Source organism: Haematobia irritans, chromosome 3 (assembly GCF_050003625.1).
Source record: "Haematobia irritans isolate KBUSLIRL chromosome 3, ASM5000362v1, whole genome shotgun sequence".
Lineage (NCBI taxonomy): Eukaryota > Metazoa > Arthropoda > Insecta > Diptera > Muscidae > Haematobia > Haematobia irritans.
Window position 1 is genome coordinate 209,179,639 of NC_134399.1, and position 16,618 is coordinate 209,196,256.

General features: G+C 28.2%; 1 protein-coding gene across 10 annotated transcripts in view; it reads left to right on the top strand.

Moving 5' to 3' along the window:
* Rok (Rho associated coiled-coil containing protein kinase) overlaps positions 1 to 16,618 on the top strand; it is an 82,354-nt gene that overhangs the window by 48,123 nt on the left and 17,613 nt on the right. For 7 of the 10 annotated variants that reach the window (XR_012720935.1, XM_075302474.1, XM_075302473.1 and 4 more), the window contains 8 exons: positions 647 to 792; positions 900 to 3,773; positions 6,922 to 7,076; positions 7,146 to 7,265; positions 7,689 to 7,879; positions 8,227 to 8,420; positions 8,520 to 8,625; positions 8,708 to 8,941. Coding sequence is in view for 9 of the 10 variants with exons in the window: in XM_075302474.1 (XP_075158589.1) it covers positions 647 to 792; positions 900 to 3,773; positions 6,922 to 7,076; positions 7,146 to 7,265; positions 7,689 to 7,879; positions 8,227 to 8,420; positions 8,520 to 8,625; positions 8,708 to 8,941 (4,020 nt within the window). In the remaining variant the exon portion in view is untranslated. Of the gene's footprint in view, positions 1 to 646; positions 793 to 899; positions 3,774 to 6,921; positions 7,077 to 7,145; positions 7,266 to 7,688; positions 7,880 to 8,226; positions 8,421 to 8,519; positions 8,626 to 8,707; positions 8,942 to 11,397; positions 11,597 to 16,618 lie in introns of those variants that run through there. The other 3 variants (XM_075302476.1, XM_075302478.1, XM_075302477.1) reach the window with 3 other exon arrangements.

Genomic DNA, 16,618 nt, shown 5'->3' on the forward strand with positions numbered 1-16,618 from the left:
ACCAAAATCAATTAAATTTTTAATTGAACCAATAAAACAATTACTTGAAAGTGCCGACAAAATCAATCAATACTGTGATTGATACAATAATTTTTGTGATTGAAGCAATTTCAATAAAAAAAATTAATTGGATCAATTAATTTCGTGATTTAATCGGAAAAAACACTCTGTGTGTGGATTGTAACAGCCCTCATTTGATGTACATGTTTTATTGTGCAGTTTTTGTATCCTAAAATGTAGGTTTATAATCTTTTTAATTCAATATTTGTTTATAATACACGCACAGGCATTATTGAAATAAATATAATTTATTTTTGTATGATATAATATCTTTTTTTTTTGCCAAATTGATAAAATTCCATATGTAATTGACTACATGGGTCATACGCGCCCTTATTTTTATGGGCATTCAGCCTTTCTGTTATATTATCATCATTTTATGGTTGTAAATATTTGTTTTTTTTTTCAAAATATTCATCTTTTTGTACCATACAAGAAGATAACTTGTCAATCAATGATCATTTATTATGTGCTTCTACATTGTTGTAATAAAAATATTTATATAGTAGATATGTATGTAAAATTGTAAGTCAATCTTTTTATTAATTTAATTGATTTTGTGTGTTTGTTTTGTAATATTTTGTAGGACTCATGTGCTCGAACAGGAGATGCGTAATCCATATAGTATTTGCAATGTAGACTGCCTGCTAGACACAGTGACCGCTTTGGTAAATGACTGTGATCATGAGTCATTGAAACGCCTGAAAAATATAGAGCAATATGCATCAAAATGTAAGTAAAACGATATGCGCCTCAAAGGAATCAACTGATGATTGGGTAAAATACTACCCAAGACCGATGCTTATTTTACATTAATTTGTTTCTCTCTCGTCTTCCAGACAAACCTCTTGCACAACAAATATGCCAATTGCGCATGAATGTCGATGATTTCGATTTTATTAAAATCATTGGTGCCGGTGCCTTTGGTGAAGTACAATTGGTTCGACACAAATCCTCCCGCCAGGTATATGCCATGAAACGTCTATCAAAATTTGAAATGATGAAGCGGCCCGATTCGGCATTTTTCTGGGAAGAAAGACACATTATGGCTCATGCCAATTCGGAATGGATTGTCCAATTACATTTTGCCTTTCAAGATACCAAGTATCTGTATATGGTAATGGACTATATGCCCGGTGGTGATATTGTCTCGTTAATGTCCATATATGAAATACCTGAAAAATGGGCCATTTTCTATACCATGGAAGTGGTATTGGCCCTGGACACAATACACAATATGGGATTTGTACATCGTGATGTTAAGCCGGACAATATGCTTTTGGATCGTCAGGGTCATTTGAAATTGGCCGATTTTGGTACATGTATGCGTATGGGTGCCAATGGTCTGGTGGTATCCAGTAATGCTGTAGGAACTCCTGACTACATAAGTCCAGAGGTTCTGCAAAGTCAGGGTGTGGACAATGAATATGGCCGTGAGTGTGATTGGTGGTCCGTTGGTATTTTTCTCTATGAAATGCTGGTGGGTGATACACCTTTCTATGCAGACTCCTTGGTTGGTACTTATGGCAAAATTATGGATCATAAAAACTCCTTGAATTTTCCAGCCGAAGTAGAAATTAGTGAAAATGCCAAAAGTCTGATTAGAGCCTTCCTCACGGATCGTACTCAACGCTTGGGTCGTCATGGCATTGATGAAATCAAAGAGCATCCCTTCTTCCAAAACGATACATGGAGTTTCGATAACATTCGTGAGAGTGTACCACCCGTTGTGCCTGAATTGTCTTCCGATGATGATACCCGTAATTTTGAGGATATAGAAAGAGATGACACGCCCGAAGAGGTGTTTCCAATACCCAAGAATTTCGATGGTAATCATTTGCCTTTTATTGGTTTCACCTATACCGGAGATTATCAATTGCTATCCCACAATGATACTGTGGATGCTGAGGCTAAGGAGAATAACATCAATACAGCCAATCATAATCACCGACATAGACCTTCAAATTCCAATGAAATCAAACGTTTAGAGGCTCTATTGGAGAGAGAACGCAATCATGCCGAGACTTTGGAGAAACAAGACAAATCGTTGAGACAACAATTGGAGATGATAACCAAACGGGAAACGGAGCTGCAAAATATGGCTTCCGAATATGAGAAGAATTTGGCCATAACACAACATAACTATAAAGTAGCTTTACAAAAGTTTGAGCAAGAGATCGAATTGCGTAAGAAAACCGAGATACTCTTGGCTGAGACCCAAAAGAATCTCGATAATGAACAGAAAATTCGAACCAGGGAGATGAATAACAACCAACATCATAATGAGAAGATCATAACGTTAGAGAAGCAGCTGAAAGAAATGGAAGAGAATTTCAAAAATGAAACGGAGAACTCGCAAAAGCTCAAAAAGCAAGCAGCCGAATGGGGTCTTGCCAAGCAGGAATTGGAGGCGAAAATTGCTCAATTGCAAGTGCTGATAGCGGGGTTACAAAATCAAAAGGAGACCCTGCAACAAGAAGTGGCCGAATTGCAAGCCCAATTGGCCCAAGAAAAGAATTCAAGGTCTCAATTGAAGGAGCTACAAAAGGAAACTGAGAATAAACTCCAAACTCTAGCAAATGATTTGGAAAGGGCCATTACCCGGGAACAACAGGCCTACGAAGATAATCGTGTTCTCAATGAAAAGATATCGGATTTGGAAAAAGCCCATGCCGGTTTAGATTTCGAATTAAAAGCAGCTCAAGGTCGTTACCAACAAGAGGTAAAAGCCCATCAAGAAACCGAAAAATCTCGTATGTTAAGCAGAGAAGAAGCCAATCTGCAAGAGGTGAAAGCCCTGCAAACCAAACTCAACGAAGAAAAATCGGCACGCATAAAATCCGATCAAAATTCCCAAGAGAAAGAACGCCAGTTATCTATGCTCTCAGTGGATTATCGACAGATCCAACAACGTTTGCAAAAACTTGAAGGTGAATGTCGGCAAGAAGGTGAAAAAGTCTCCGCTTTGCAATCGCAATTGGATCAGGAGTACACAAAGAAAAATTCTCTGTTATCCGATTTAAGTCTTAAGAGTTCCGAAGTGGCCCACTTAAAGTCACGGGAAAATCAACTGCAAAAGGAAGTCACTGCCTTGAGAGAAAATAAGCGTAAATTCGAGGAGGATATGGCCCAATTAAAAATATCTCTCAATAAGGAAATTCTACAAAAGAAAGAACTTCAAGATCAACTCGATGCTGAGCAAATCTTCTCCCGCCTTTACAAAGCCCAGGCAAATGAGCACAGAGAAGAAATCGAAGAACGTTGTCGAGAAATACAAGATCTCAAAGAGGAACGTGTATCGCTTAAGCATCAAGTGCAAGTGGCTGTGGCTAGAGCCGACTCTGAAGCTCTGGCCCGTTCGATAGCTGAAGAAACTGTGGCCGATTTGGAGAAAGAGAAAACCATTAAGGAATTGGAATTGAAAGATTTCATGACCAAGCACCGCAATGAGATAGTCGCTAAGGATGCTTTACTCTCTGCCGCCAAGGATAATGAAGCCGATTTTGTTAAGAAACTAAATCAAAAGAATTCCGAATATGATGAGCTACAGCAACAGAACAAGAAACTTCAAGATGAAATGAATCAAATAAAAACAACGAAAGAAGAGGAAATCTTCAAACTCAAAGAGAAATGGAAGACCGAAAGTCTATTGAAGCAGGTGGCTGTTAATAAATTGGCAGAGGTTATGAATAGACGTGATACCGATTTGAAACGTAAGTATATTTTTTTTGGTTCAAAAATTTGGAGAATAGAACTTTGACCAACTTTGACCAAAACTGGTAACTAATTTTTGGGATTTGAAACGTAAAGCGCGACACCCATAGAATAAAAAATGCATCTTTTGATCTTTCATTGACAAAAGTCAATCGATTTTATTCGTGTATCTCTCATGTGCACTCTGCTAAATTATTAGTAGAATCTCTTTCACTATGGGTATTATAAGTTAGTGCATGTGTTTGCAACAGCCAGAAGGAGACGAAATAGACATATGGCGTATTTAGCAATATTGCTCAGGACGGGTTCCTGAGCACGGTTGCCACTTGTGCCAAAAATAATCTACCAAAATTTGAAGAAAATTTTACCAAAAATCTACCAAATTTTAAAATATTTATTTTGAAGTTTTTGACCAAAATTATGTCAAAAGTTAATTTCTCTAGAAGATTTTTGTCAAAATTTAAGCTGAAATAAAAAACAACAACAATGATTAAAGAAAGATACCAACAATAACAAAACAAAACGAATAAAATTTTATTTCTATAGAAAATTTTGTCAAAATGTTATTTCTATAAAAAATGTTGCAAAATTTTATTTTGTCATAAAATAAGAAAATTTTGCCGAAAATTTTATATTATTATTTTATTATTATTTTTATTCATTTAATCAACCAACGCCTCTGTGGACTAAATGTTGATAGATTTGATACAATTCAAAGCAAATTGCTTAAAACTAACTCTTAACCTAACTCTTTCGTTAGAAAATTTTGCCAAAAATTTTATTTCGTTAGAAAATTTTGTCAAAATTTTATTTCTATTTCTCTAGAAAATTTTATCAAAAGTTTATTGCTGTCGAAAATGTTGCCAAAAGTTAATTGCTATAGAAAATTTTGTCAAAATTTTATTTGTATAGAAAATTTTATCAAAATTTTATTTTGTTAAAAAATTTTGTCCACATTTTATTTCTATAGAAAATTTTGTCAAAATTTTATTTCTATAAAAAATTTTGTCAAAATTTTATTTCTATAACAAATTTTGTCAAAATTTTATTTCTATAGAAAATTTTGTCAAAATTTTATTTCTATAGAAAATTTTGTCAAACTTTATTTCTATAGAACGTTTTGTCAAAATTTTATTTTGTTAGAAAATGTTGTCAAAATTTTATTTTGTTAGAAAATTTGTCAATTTTTTTTTTGTTAGAAAATTTTGCCAAAAATTTTATTTTGTTAGAAAATGTTGTCAAAATTTTATTTCTATTTCTCTAGAAAATTTTATCAAAATTTTATTGCTATAGAAAATTTTGTCAAAATTTTATTTCTATAGAAAATTTTATTTTGTTAAAAAATTTTGTCAAAATTTTATTTCTATAGAAAATTTTGTCAACATTTTATTTCTGTAGAAAAGTTTGTCAACATTTTGTTTCTATATAAAATTTTATTTTATTAGAAAAGTTTGCCAAAATTTTATTTCATTAGAAAATTTTTATTTCCACACAAAATTTTTTTCAAAAGTTTATTTCTATAAAAAAATTTTTCAATTTTGTTCCAGAGAAAATTTTGTCAAATTTTTTTCCTATAGAAAATTTTGTAAAATTTTATTTCTATAGAAAATTTTGTAAAATTTTATTTCTATAGAAAAATTTGTAAAATTTTATTCGTATAGAATATTTTAATTTTTTTCGGTGGAAATTTTTGTCAAAATTTTTGTCAATTTTTTATAGCAAATTGTGTCAAAATTGTGTTTCTATAAAAACTCATTTATATCTTAGTTGGAGAGGAATATTTTGCAAAGTCTACCAAAACATCAAGAATTCTACCAATCTACCAAACAGTAAGAATCTACCGCTATTGGTAGAATTCTAGCAACTGTGGCAACAGTGTTCCCGAGTCTATATAGCCGTGTCCGTCCGTCTGTCTGTGAACACATTTTTGTGTTCAAGGTCCAGGTCGCAGTTTTAGTCCAGTCAACTTCAAATTTGGCACAAATTTCTTTTTTGGGTCGGAATAGAACCCTGTTGAATTTGAAAGAAATCGGTTCAGATTTAGATATAGCTTCCATATATAAATTTCGCCCGATATGCATTTATATGGTCCCAGAAGCTAGAGTTTTACCCTGATTAGCTAGAAATTTTGCACAAGGAGTACAATTAGTAGTGTACTCAAGTATGCTAAATTTTATTGAAATCGGTTGAGATGTAGATATAGCTCCCATATATATCTTTCGCCCGATTTTCACTCATATGACTACAGAGATCAAAGTTGTAATCCGATTTACTTGAAATTTTGCACAGGGAGTAAAGTTAACATTCTAATAATGCATGATAATTTTGGTTGAAATCGGTTGAGATTTATATATATATATATAGCTCCCATATATATCTTTCACCCTATTTTATCACAATGGACTGCCACTTTTCACCCTATTTTCCCTCATATGACCACATAGGTCAATGTTGTTATCCGAAATTTTGCACAGGAAGTAGAATTAACATAGTAACTATGAATGCCAAATTTGGTTGAAATCGGTTCAAATTTAGAAATAGCTTCCGTATAAATGTTTTTTTCCGATTTGGTAAAAAATAGCCAAAATATATCGAACTGTAAGAGATTAGTTTGTTAGGAGTGGTAACAGGCTAGTTTTAGGCTTCCTTGTGCTACGTTCACAATATTCTCGACATTACCAAATACTTTTCCTTTCAAGATTAAGAAAATTACTTTGTGTTTTGTATCCTATTCGAATTTTGTATCCCTTGTAAAATGCATGTTTCCAATTATGGTGAAAATTGTAAGACGATATATCCTTCCATCTGTCTTAGGTCTACTTATCTTGTGTTTTGTATGCTATTCGAATTTTGTATCTCTTGCAAAAGGCATGTTTCCAATTATGGTGAAAATTGTAAGACGATATATCCTTTCATCTGTCTTAGGTCAACTTATCTTTCTATTCTAATCAAGGTACAAAAATAAATAATCCGATTTCCTAATTTAGTTACCTTCGAGTTAGTAGATTTCTAGCCTAATCGACGTAGCTTTTGAATGTAGTGAAAATGCAACCAATAGAAATTAAAGACTGCAAAAAATTATTATATTTAAACATTTGCCATTTTCTTTTATGTTAAAAACCAACATCCCATTTCTCTTCTCTTTAGAACAAAAAGGTAAAACACGTTCATCGGCTGAATTGCGTAAGAAAGAAAAGGAAATGCGTCGCATACAACAAGAGATGCAACAGGAACGTGAGAAATACAATCAATTGTTACTTAAATTCCAAGATCTACAAAGTCAAGTCATTGAAGACAGTCACGTGAGTTACCAATATTCTCTTTCATCACATGGAATTTGATGTGTAATAACATTGTCTTTCTATTGTTAGATTAAACAAAAACTCCAAATGGAAATCGATTGTAAAGCAACCGAAATTGAGCAGCTGCAATCAAAACTTAATGAAACCGCCTCATTGTCATCGGCCGACAATGATCCCGAAGATAATCAAGTAAGTTTTATGTTTTCCCCATTTCTCTTTCTCGATTTTTTGTCAAAACTAATTTCCATGAAAAACACTCATTTAACTACTTGACATTCTATATTTGTTTTTTTTTTTCTTCTATTTCTATATTTCTTTGGCTTCATCATATCATTCATCCATCCATCTACCCAATCATCATCATTCACTACAAACTACCATCATGATTTTATTTGTATTTGGGGGGTCGAAAAACTCACTCCAAAACTTCAAAATGAAAACAATGCTCATCTACTAAAATTAAACCAAATTAAATCAACAATTATTAACTTAACTAACAAAATGTCAATGATAACTCTATTGTCCCCAACCCCCCCAAAATTTGTTTGTGGTATGGAAACCATGACTTTTGCGCGGGGGGGCATGTTCTTGTTGTCTCACACAAATGGCTAGAATTCATCTCTGCTTTCACTTACACAGGATTCGGTATTCGAGGGCTGGTTGAGTGTGCCTAATAAACAGAATATCAGACGCCATGGCTGGAAGCGTCAATTTGTTGTGGTATCATCGCGTAAAATTATATTCTACAATTCGGAAATCGACAAACAGAATACCATTGATCCTGTGCTAATATTAGATTTAAGGTAAGTTAACACATCCTTAAAAAAAGTATATTTCGTATTATTAAAGTAATACTATCAACCTAAAAACAATGAAGTTTTCTATACGTCGAAATTTGAAGTTTTATATGCTTCCTCGAACGAAAAGGATGTAAATTCGTTATCATTTGGAAAAATTGAAATCTCTATGAAATCCTCAAGAATTATATATTTGTATATGAAAATCTTAGTTTGCTCGTTTTACTTCAATTAGCTTTCTGGGGGTGGAAAATATGTTCATATGTATTTACCAGTGGTTATAATTTTGTTTGTTTTTTTTTTTTTTTTTTTAACAATTATTTGAATTATCATTGTCTTTTTGAATTTTACAGCAAAGTATTTCATGTACGTTCAGTAACTCAGGGTGATGTTATAAGAGCCGATGCCAAAGAGATACCGCGCATATTTCAATTATTATACGCCGGCGAAGGTGAAGCCCGTAGACCCGATGAACAACAACAATTGGATATGAGCATGCTAAGAGGAGGTACAGGAGATGAAAGACCTGGATCGATAATACATAAAGGTATGTGTGTGGGGACAGTCGTCTTCAACTTTCAGTAAAAATGTTAACCATAACAAACACATTTAATTTCATTTCGCTTTACTTTTTTTTAATATCTAGGCCATGAATTTGTGCATATAACCTATCATATGCCAACAGCTTGTGAAGTATGTCCTAAACCCTTGTGGCATATGTTTAAGCCGCCGGCGGCGTATGAATGCAAAAGGTATTTGGAAGACAATGCAATGAATAAATAGAAAAATAGTTTAATTCAATTTGTTTTTTTTTTTATTTTACCATTTTTCTAGATGCCGCAATAAAATCCACAAGGAACATGTCGATAATAATGATCCCTTGGCTCCTTGTAAACTCCATCATGATCCTCATAGTGCCCGAGAAATGTTATTGTTGGCCACAACACCCGATGAACAGAATTTATGGGTATCACGTCTCTCTAAACGTATCCAAAAATGTGGATATAAGGCAAATTCCTCATCTAATAATAATAGCAATAATTCAGATGGTAGTAAAATATCACCAAGGTGAGTATGTATGTGTGTGTGTGTGTCTCATAGACAATAAGGCAATTATTCTTTCTCTATTTGGAGCTTTGGATCTATATAGGGTTTATGTTTCTACATTGTGTTGTATATAAAAAAATCATTTGGGATTTAGTTTCGTTTTTGATTGTGATAGAGAATAAAACCAGTTTAAGAAAGAAGTAAACCACTAACATTGTCGCCTAGTTAATAATTAATTATGCACCAATGTTGCCAATATTGGCGATATGCCCCAAATTCGGGATTTTCTTCAGAAATTTTTGTGACAGTTAATCAAATAACAAGTAAATACGGCCGTAAGATCGGCCGAATCTTATGTACCCTCCACCATGGATTGTGTAGAAACTTCTAGTAAAGGCTATAATCCGCAATCGAGTTAATTGGGTTGTGGTAGCACTTGCCGATATACTAACACAACGTACACAATTTCAACCTGATCGGATAAAATTTGCTCCTCCAAGAGGCTCCGCAAGCAAAGTCTGGGGATCGGTTTATATGGGGGCTATATATAATTATGGACCGATATGGACCAATTATTGCTCGAATGTTAGGGATCTTATACTAACACAACGTGCAAAATTTCAACTGGATCGGATAAAATTTGCTCCTTCCAGAGGGTCTGCGAGCAAAATCTGGGGACCGGTTTATATGGAAGCTATATATAATTATGGACCAATATGGACCAATTTGTGCATGAATATTAGGGATCATTCGGAAGTTAGCGTGATTTCAACGGACGGACGGACATCTCTAGATCGACTCAGAATTTCACCATTTATACTTTATGTGGTCTTAGATCAATATTGCGATATATTACAAACGGAATGACAAAGTTCAGTGGTGGAGGGTACACAGAAAAAAATTCCACGGAAATTTTTCCATTTAAAATTTTAATTGAGTTTTAAAAAATATTCAATTAAAAATTTAATTGGTTCAACAATTTTTTTAATTGAAATAAAATCAACCACAAAAATTATAGTATCAATTAATTTTTCAATTGGATCAATTAGATAAATTTTTAATTAATTTTTAATTGACATCATTTCTGTGATTGAAGACATTTCAATTAAAAAATTAATTGGATCAATTAATTTCGTGATAGAATCAAAAAAAAAAAATATATGTGTACAAAAATATAACAAAATTGATCTTTATGTCAGTAAAAACATGCCGCGAATTAGAATCATTTCTTATAGTTTTTTTTTACGTGCTTGAAACTTGGCACAAAATTTCTTATAGGAGTAGGTCGACGGATATTTTAGATTAGATTTAGACCAGAAACGAAAACAAGATTTTATTTCGCGGCTATTCAGAAATATTTCTTTTATACTTTTTGTTATAAAAGTTTCTATAAATAAAAATAATAACAATGATTATTCAATTTATTTGTCCTCTGACACAAGATCGATACTGGCGACAAATGATCAATTTTCGGTCTATGCGAATTCAATGAAAACACGATTTTTCCGTGTGTGTAAAAATACAAAATTCTCCGAAAAACTATAGAGCGATACCGAATTTCGAAAATTCAGTATTTTTTACTTATTGGAAATTTTGATTTTTTAATAAGCAAAGAATTAACAAAACTCGAAAAGGTGTAATTTCGAAAAACACAAATAATAGGGAATTCGACGAATTGTCGACATTCGTCGGCATATCATGCATTTTGACTTCTAGTAAATATTAACTATAGGATTACTTAAGTGGCCTCGAGCCATCGTGGTACAAGGGCCTTGGCTTCGATTCCAGTTTCAAGTGAACACCAAATACTTTTTCAGTGGTGTTTTAATCCCCTCTCAATAGCGCTGGTGACATTACTGAGTTTATTAAAGCTTCTCTAAGTGGTTTCATTGTAATCGGCTTTAAAAAGAAAGTCCCTTATTAATGAAAACATCAATTGGTTTTATTCTCTATCATTTACGTTTATATATCAATCATATGTCTTAATCATTTTTATTAATTCTTTATTTTTTTTTCAAAATGACTCATGATGCTTTAATTTGTGTGTCTATTGCGTCTATGCCACTTTTTAATACAAACAAAAATCTAAATAAAACAAATCTACATTTATTGGTAATTTTCATACAACAATTAATTTTTATTCATTTCTTTTATATATCCTGCTATTTCTCTCTTCCAAACATTATAACAATGTGTTGTTGTTGTGACCGTCTATCTATAAATATATTAAAATGTGTCTGTGTGTGTGTATTACCTATTACATCGTTTAATATTGGTAAAATGTTGTAACACTCTTAAAAACTCTCAAACCACACACAACAATAATGCGTCAAAACAATAAACGAAATTAACACCCGGTCCTAAATCCTGAAAATCATACCAAATTAATCTCAACATCCTATTGATCAACAACAACCATCATCCACCATACCACCTACCTTTAATTCGTTCGTTCGTTCGATCGCTCGCTCGTACAGCCAATCAACACGTTCCAATTATAAGCCATATGCTGTTAATGTACAAAGATCAGCTACGCTGCCAGCAAATTCATCATTAAAACAGTGATTTTTATAAAATATCTTTATACATATAATGTTTATTTTTTTATTTTTCTGTATTATTATTTTTTTTTTGCTTTCAATTTTTTTAATTTAATATATTTTTATTTAATTTTAATGTTATTATTTTTTTTTGTAATAAGAATTATAAAGAAGTGATCTTTGCTTTTCTAATCCTTTGCTGTTTATATATAACATAGTATTTATATCTGTGGTTACCTTTATTATTTCTAACAGAAAGTGTTTTGTTAATTTTTTTCTCTTTTAACTTTAATTTGCTGCCTTTTATTTTCCAATTTCGCAAACCAGTTGTCATTTTTTGGTAGAACATTTTTTTTATTTGTGGAATATAATATGAAATATCTGTAAAGAGGTGATTTGAAAAAAGGGGTAAACGTTCCTTTTAATAAAAATCCAGTTGCTAAAATTTTCTCTTATTCTAAATTATATCAATAGTTAATTTAATTAATTTATCTAATCATTTGAAATTACCATGCAATACTTGAGATCTTCAGTTGATGTTTAATTATTTTCTGCATTTCGGTTTTCATTGCATTTTTAATTTTATTCAATTTATATCATTTAAATATTCATTTAATTTTGAAAAGTCTATTAAATTTGCCTTAAAAAAAAAGAAACAAAAATAAATGCAACTAATTCCGTTAAATTTTTTTTAAAAATTAATATATTTCAGATTGGATTAAATTGGTTTACTCAATTGAACCAGACAAAATACAAAAATAAAATATATTGGTTAATAGACTAAAATCAATTTTGGTTAACATTGAATTTCGATAGGGATAATTTAATTGAAATTAAATAATAAAAATATAAAAAATAAATACAAATAATTCTGTTAAAAATTTAATTAAAAAAAAAATAATATATTTCAAACTGGATTAAATTTGCTTTTCAATTTAATTGAACCTGAGAAAATATAAAGTTACATTACATTGATTAATAGTCGATAGTCAATTTTGTCTAACATTAAATTTCGATAGGTCGATTTGAGAAATAATTTAAATGAAATTAAATAATAAAAATAAAAATATAAAAAGAAAAACTAATTCTGTTAAAAATTTATTAAACATTTAATATATTTCAAATTTGATTAAATTTGTTTTTAAATGTAATTGAACCTGATAAAATACAAAATTAAATTATATTGGTTAATAATCGAAAGTCGATAGTCTATTTTTGTTAACATTAAATTTCGATAGGTCGATTTGAAATATAATTTAAATGAAATTAAATAATAAAAATATAAAAAATAACAAAAAATAAGTACAACTAATTCCGTAAAAATTTAATTAAAAAAAATTAATATATTTCAATTTGAATTAAATTTTCTTTTCAATTTAATTGAACCTGAGAAAATATAAAATTAAATTTATTGGTTAATAGTCGAAAGTCGATAGCCAATTTTGGTTAACATTAAATTTCGATAGGTCGATTTGAAAGATAATTTAAATGAAATTAAATAATAAAAATATAAAAATAATAAAAAATAAGTACAACTAATTCCGTAAAAAAATTAATTAAAGTAAAATTTTAAAATATTTCAGATTGGATAAAATTTGTTTTTCAGTTTAATTGAACCTGGGAAAATACAAAATTAAATTATATTGCTTAATAGTCGAAAGACGATAGTCAATTTTGGTTAACATTAAATTTTTATTGATCCATTTGAGAGGTAATTTAAATGAAATTAAATAATAAAAATAAAAATATTAAAAATAATAAAAAATAAGTACAACTAATTCCGTAAAAAATTTAATTTAAAAAATTTTTAATATTTCAGATTAGATTAAATTTGCTTTTCAATTTAATTGAACCTGAAAAAATACAAACTTAAATTTATTGGTTAATAGTCGAAAGTCAATTTTGGTTAACATTGAATTTCGATAGGTCGATTTGAGAGATAATTTAAATGAAATGAAATAATAAAAATAACAAAAAATAAGTACAACTAATTCCGTAAAAAAATTTAGTTTAAAAAAATTTTAAATATTTCAGATTGGATTACATTTATTTTTCAATTTAATTGAACCTGATAAAATACAAAATTAAATTATATTGGTTAATAGTCGAAAGACGATAGTCAATTTTGGTTAACATTAAATTTTTATTGATCCATTTGAGAGGTAATTTAAATGAAATTAAATAATAAAAATAAAAATATAAAAAATAATAAAAAATAAGTACAACTAATTCCGTAAAAAATTTAATTTAAAAAATTTTTAATATTTCAGATTAGATTAAATTTGCTTTTCAATTTAATTGAACCTGAAAAAATACAAAATTAAATTTATTGGTTAATAGTCGAAAGTCAATTTTGGTTAACATTGAATTTCGATAGGTCGATTTGAGAGATAATTTAAATGAAATTAAATAATAAAAATAACAACAAATAAGTACAACTAATTCCGTAAAAAAATTTAGTTTAAAAAAATTTTAAATATTTCAGATTGGATTACATTTATTTTTCAATTTAATTGAACCTGATAAAATACAAAATTAAATTATATTGGTTAATAGTCGAAAGTCGATAGTCAATTTTGGTTAACATTAAATTTCGATAGGTCGATTTGAAAGATAATTTAAATGAAATTAAATAATAAAAATAAAAATATAAAAAATAACAAAAAATAAGTACAACTAATTTCGTAAAAAAAATTAATTTAAAAACAATTTTAAATATTTCAGATTGGATTAAATTGCTTTTCAATTTAATTGAGCCTGCAAAAATACAAAATTAAATTTATTGGTTAATAGTCGAAAGTCCATAGTCAATTTTGGTTAACATTAAATTTCGATAGGTCGATTTGAAAGATAATTTAAATGAAATTAAATAATAAAAATAAAAAAATAAAAAATAACAAAAAATAAGTACAACTAATTCCGTAAAAAAATTTAATTTAAAAAAAATTTTAAATATTTCAGATTGGATTAAATTTACTTTTCAATATAATTGAACCTGAAAAAATACAAAATTAAATTTATTGGTTAATAGTCGAAAGTCAATTTTGGTTAACATTAAATTTTGATAGGTCGATTTGGAAGATAATTTAAATGAAATTAAATAATAAAAATAAAAAAAAAATAAATTATAAATAATAAAAAAAATAAATACAACTAATTCCGTAAAAAATTAATTTTAAAAAAGTTTTAAATATTTCAGATTGGATTAAATTTGTTTTTCAATTTAATTGAACCTGAGAAAATACAAAATTAAATTATATTGGTTAATAGTCGAAAGTCGATTGTCAATTTTGGTTAACATTAAATTTCGATAGGTCGATTTGAAAGATTAAATGAAATTAAATAATAAAACAAAAAAATAAAGATATAAAAAATAACAAAAAATAAGTACCACTAATTACGTAAAAAATTTAATTTAAAAAATTTTAAATATTTCAGATTGGATTAAATTTGCTTTTCAATTTAATTGAAAAAATACAAAATTAAATTTATTGGTTAATAGTCGAAAGTCGATAGTCAATTTTGGTTAACATTAAATTTCGATAGGTCGATTTGAAAGATAATTTAAATGAAATTAAATAATAAAAATAAAAATATAAAAAATAATAAAATATAAATAATAAAAAAATAAATACAACTAATTCCGTAAAAAAAATTAATTTAAAAAAGTTTTAAATATTTCAGATTGGATTAAATTTGTTTCTCAATTTAATTGAACCTGATAAAATACAAAATTAAATTATATTGGTTAATTGTCGAAACTAGATAGCCAATTTTGGTTAACATTAAATATCGATAGGTCGATTTGAGAGATAATTTAAATGAAATTAAATAATAAAAATTAAATAATAAAAAATTTAAAATTTAATTTTAAAAAATTTAAAATATTTCAGATTGGATTAAATTTATTTTTCAATTTAATTGAACCTGATAAAATACAAATTAAGTTATATTGGTTAATAGTTGAAAGTCGATAGTCAATTTTGGTTAACATTAAATTTCGATAGGTCGATTTGAAAGATAATTTAAATGAAATTAAATAATAAAAATAAAAATATAAAAATAATAAAAAATAATAAAATAATAAAATATAAATAATAAAACAAATACAACTAATTCCGTAAAAAAAGTTAATTAAAAAAATGTTTAAATATTTTAGATTGGATAAAATGTCAATTTTGGTTAACATTAAATTTTTATAGATCGATTTGAGAGGTAATTTAAATGAAATTAAATAATAAAAATAAAAACAAAAAATATTAAATAAATACAACTAATTCCGTTAAAAATTAATTAATAATATTTAATATATTTTTCCAATTAAAAATTATTAATAAAAACGAGCTTATTTTTATTTAATATGTCTTCTTTCCATTGAAAGACTTCATCGGGAACATTTTTGAAAACAACAAAAATATTATACTGTTGAGTAGAACCTAACGACTCGGAGTTTGTTGTCATATGTTGAGTTGAGTTTTTATAAATAATTTTTAATTGGAAAAATCAAAATACTTATCGAATACAATAAAAACAAATTTGTAACATAATATTTAATATATTTCAGATTTGATTAAATTTTTTTTTCAAGTTAATTGAACCCGAGGAAATTCAAAATTAAATTGTATTGGTTAATAGTCGTGTGAGTCGATAGTCAATTTTGGTTAACATTAAATTTCGATAGGCCGATTTGAGAGATAATTTAAATGAAATTAAATTAAAACATTAATTGAGTTTAAAAAAACGAGAAAACCATCAAAGAAATGTTTTTATTAAATTTAATTCAGTTAAGCACATATTGAAAAGTATATTAGAATTGCCTTAAGCAAAATGAAAAAAATAATTAAAATTTAATTAATTCCGTTAAAAATTTAACTAAAAGATTTATATATTTCATATTCGTTTAAATTTATTTTTCAATTAAATTGAGCTTGGGAAAATACCGAATTAAGCTATATTGGTTAATAGTCGAAAGTCGATAGTCAATATTGGTTAACATTAAATTTTGATAGACCGAATTGAGAGATAATTTAAATGAAATTAAATGAAAACTTAAATTGAATTTATAAAACCGACTCTGAAAAACCCCACCAATGAAATGTGGATAATTTTATTTATTTTTATTAAATTTAATTCAGTTAAGCAAATATTTAATTTTGAA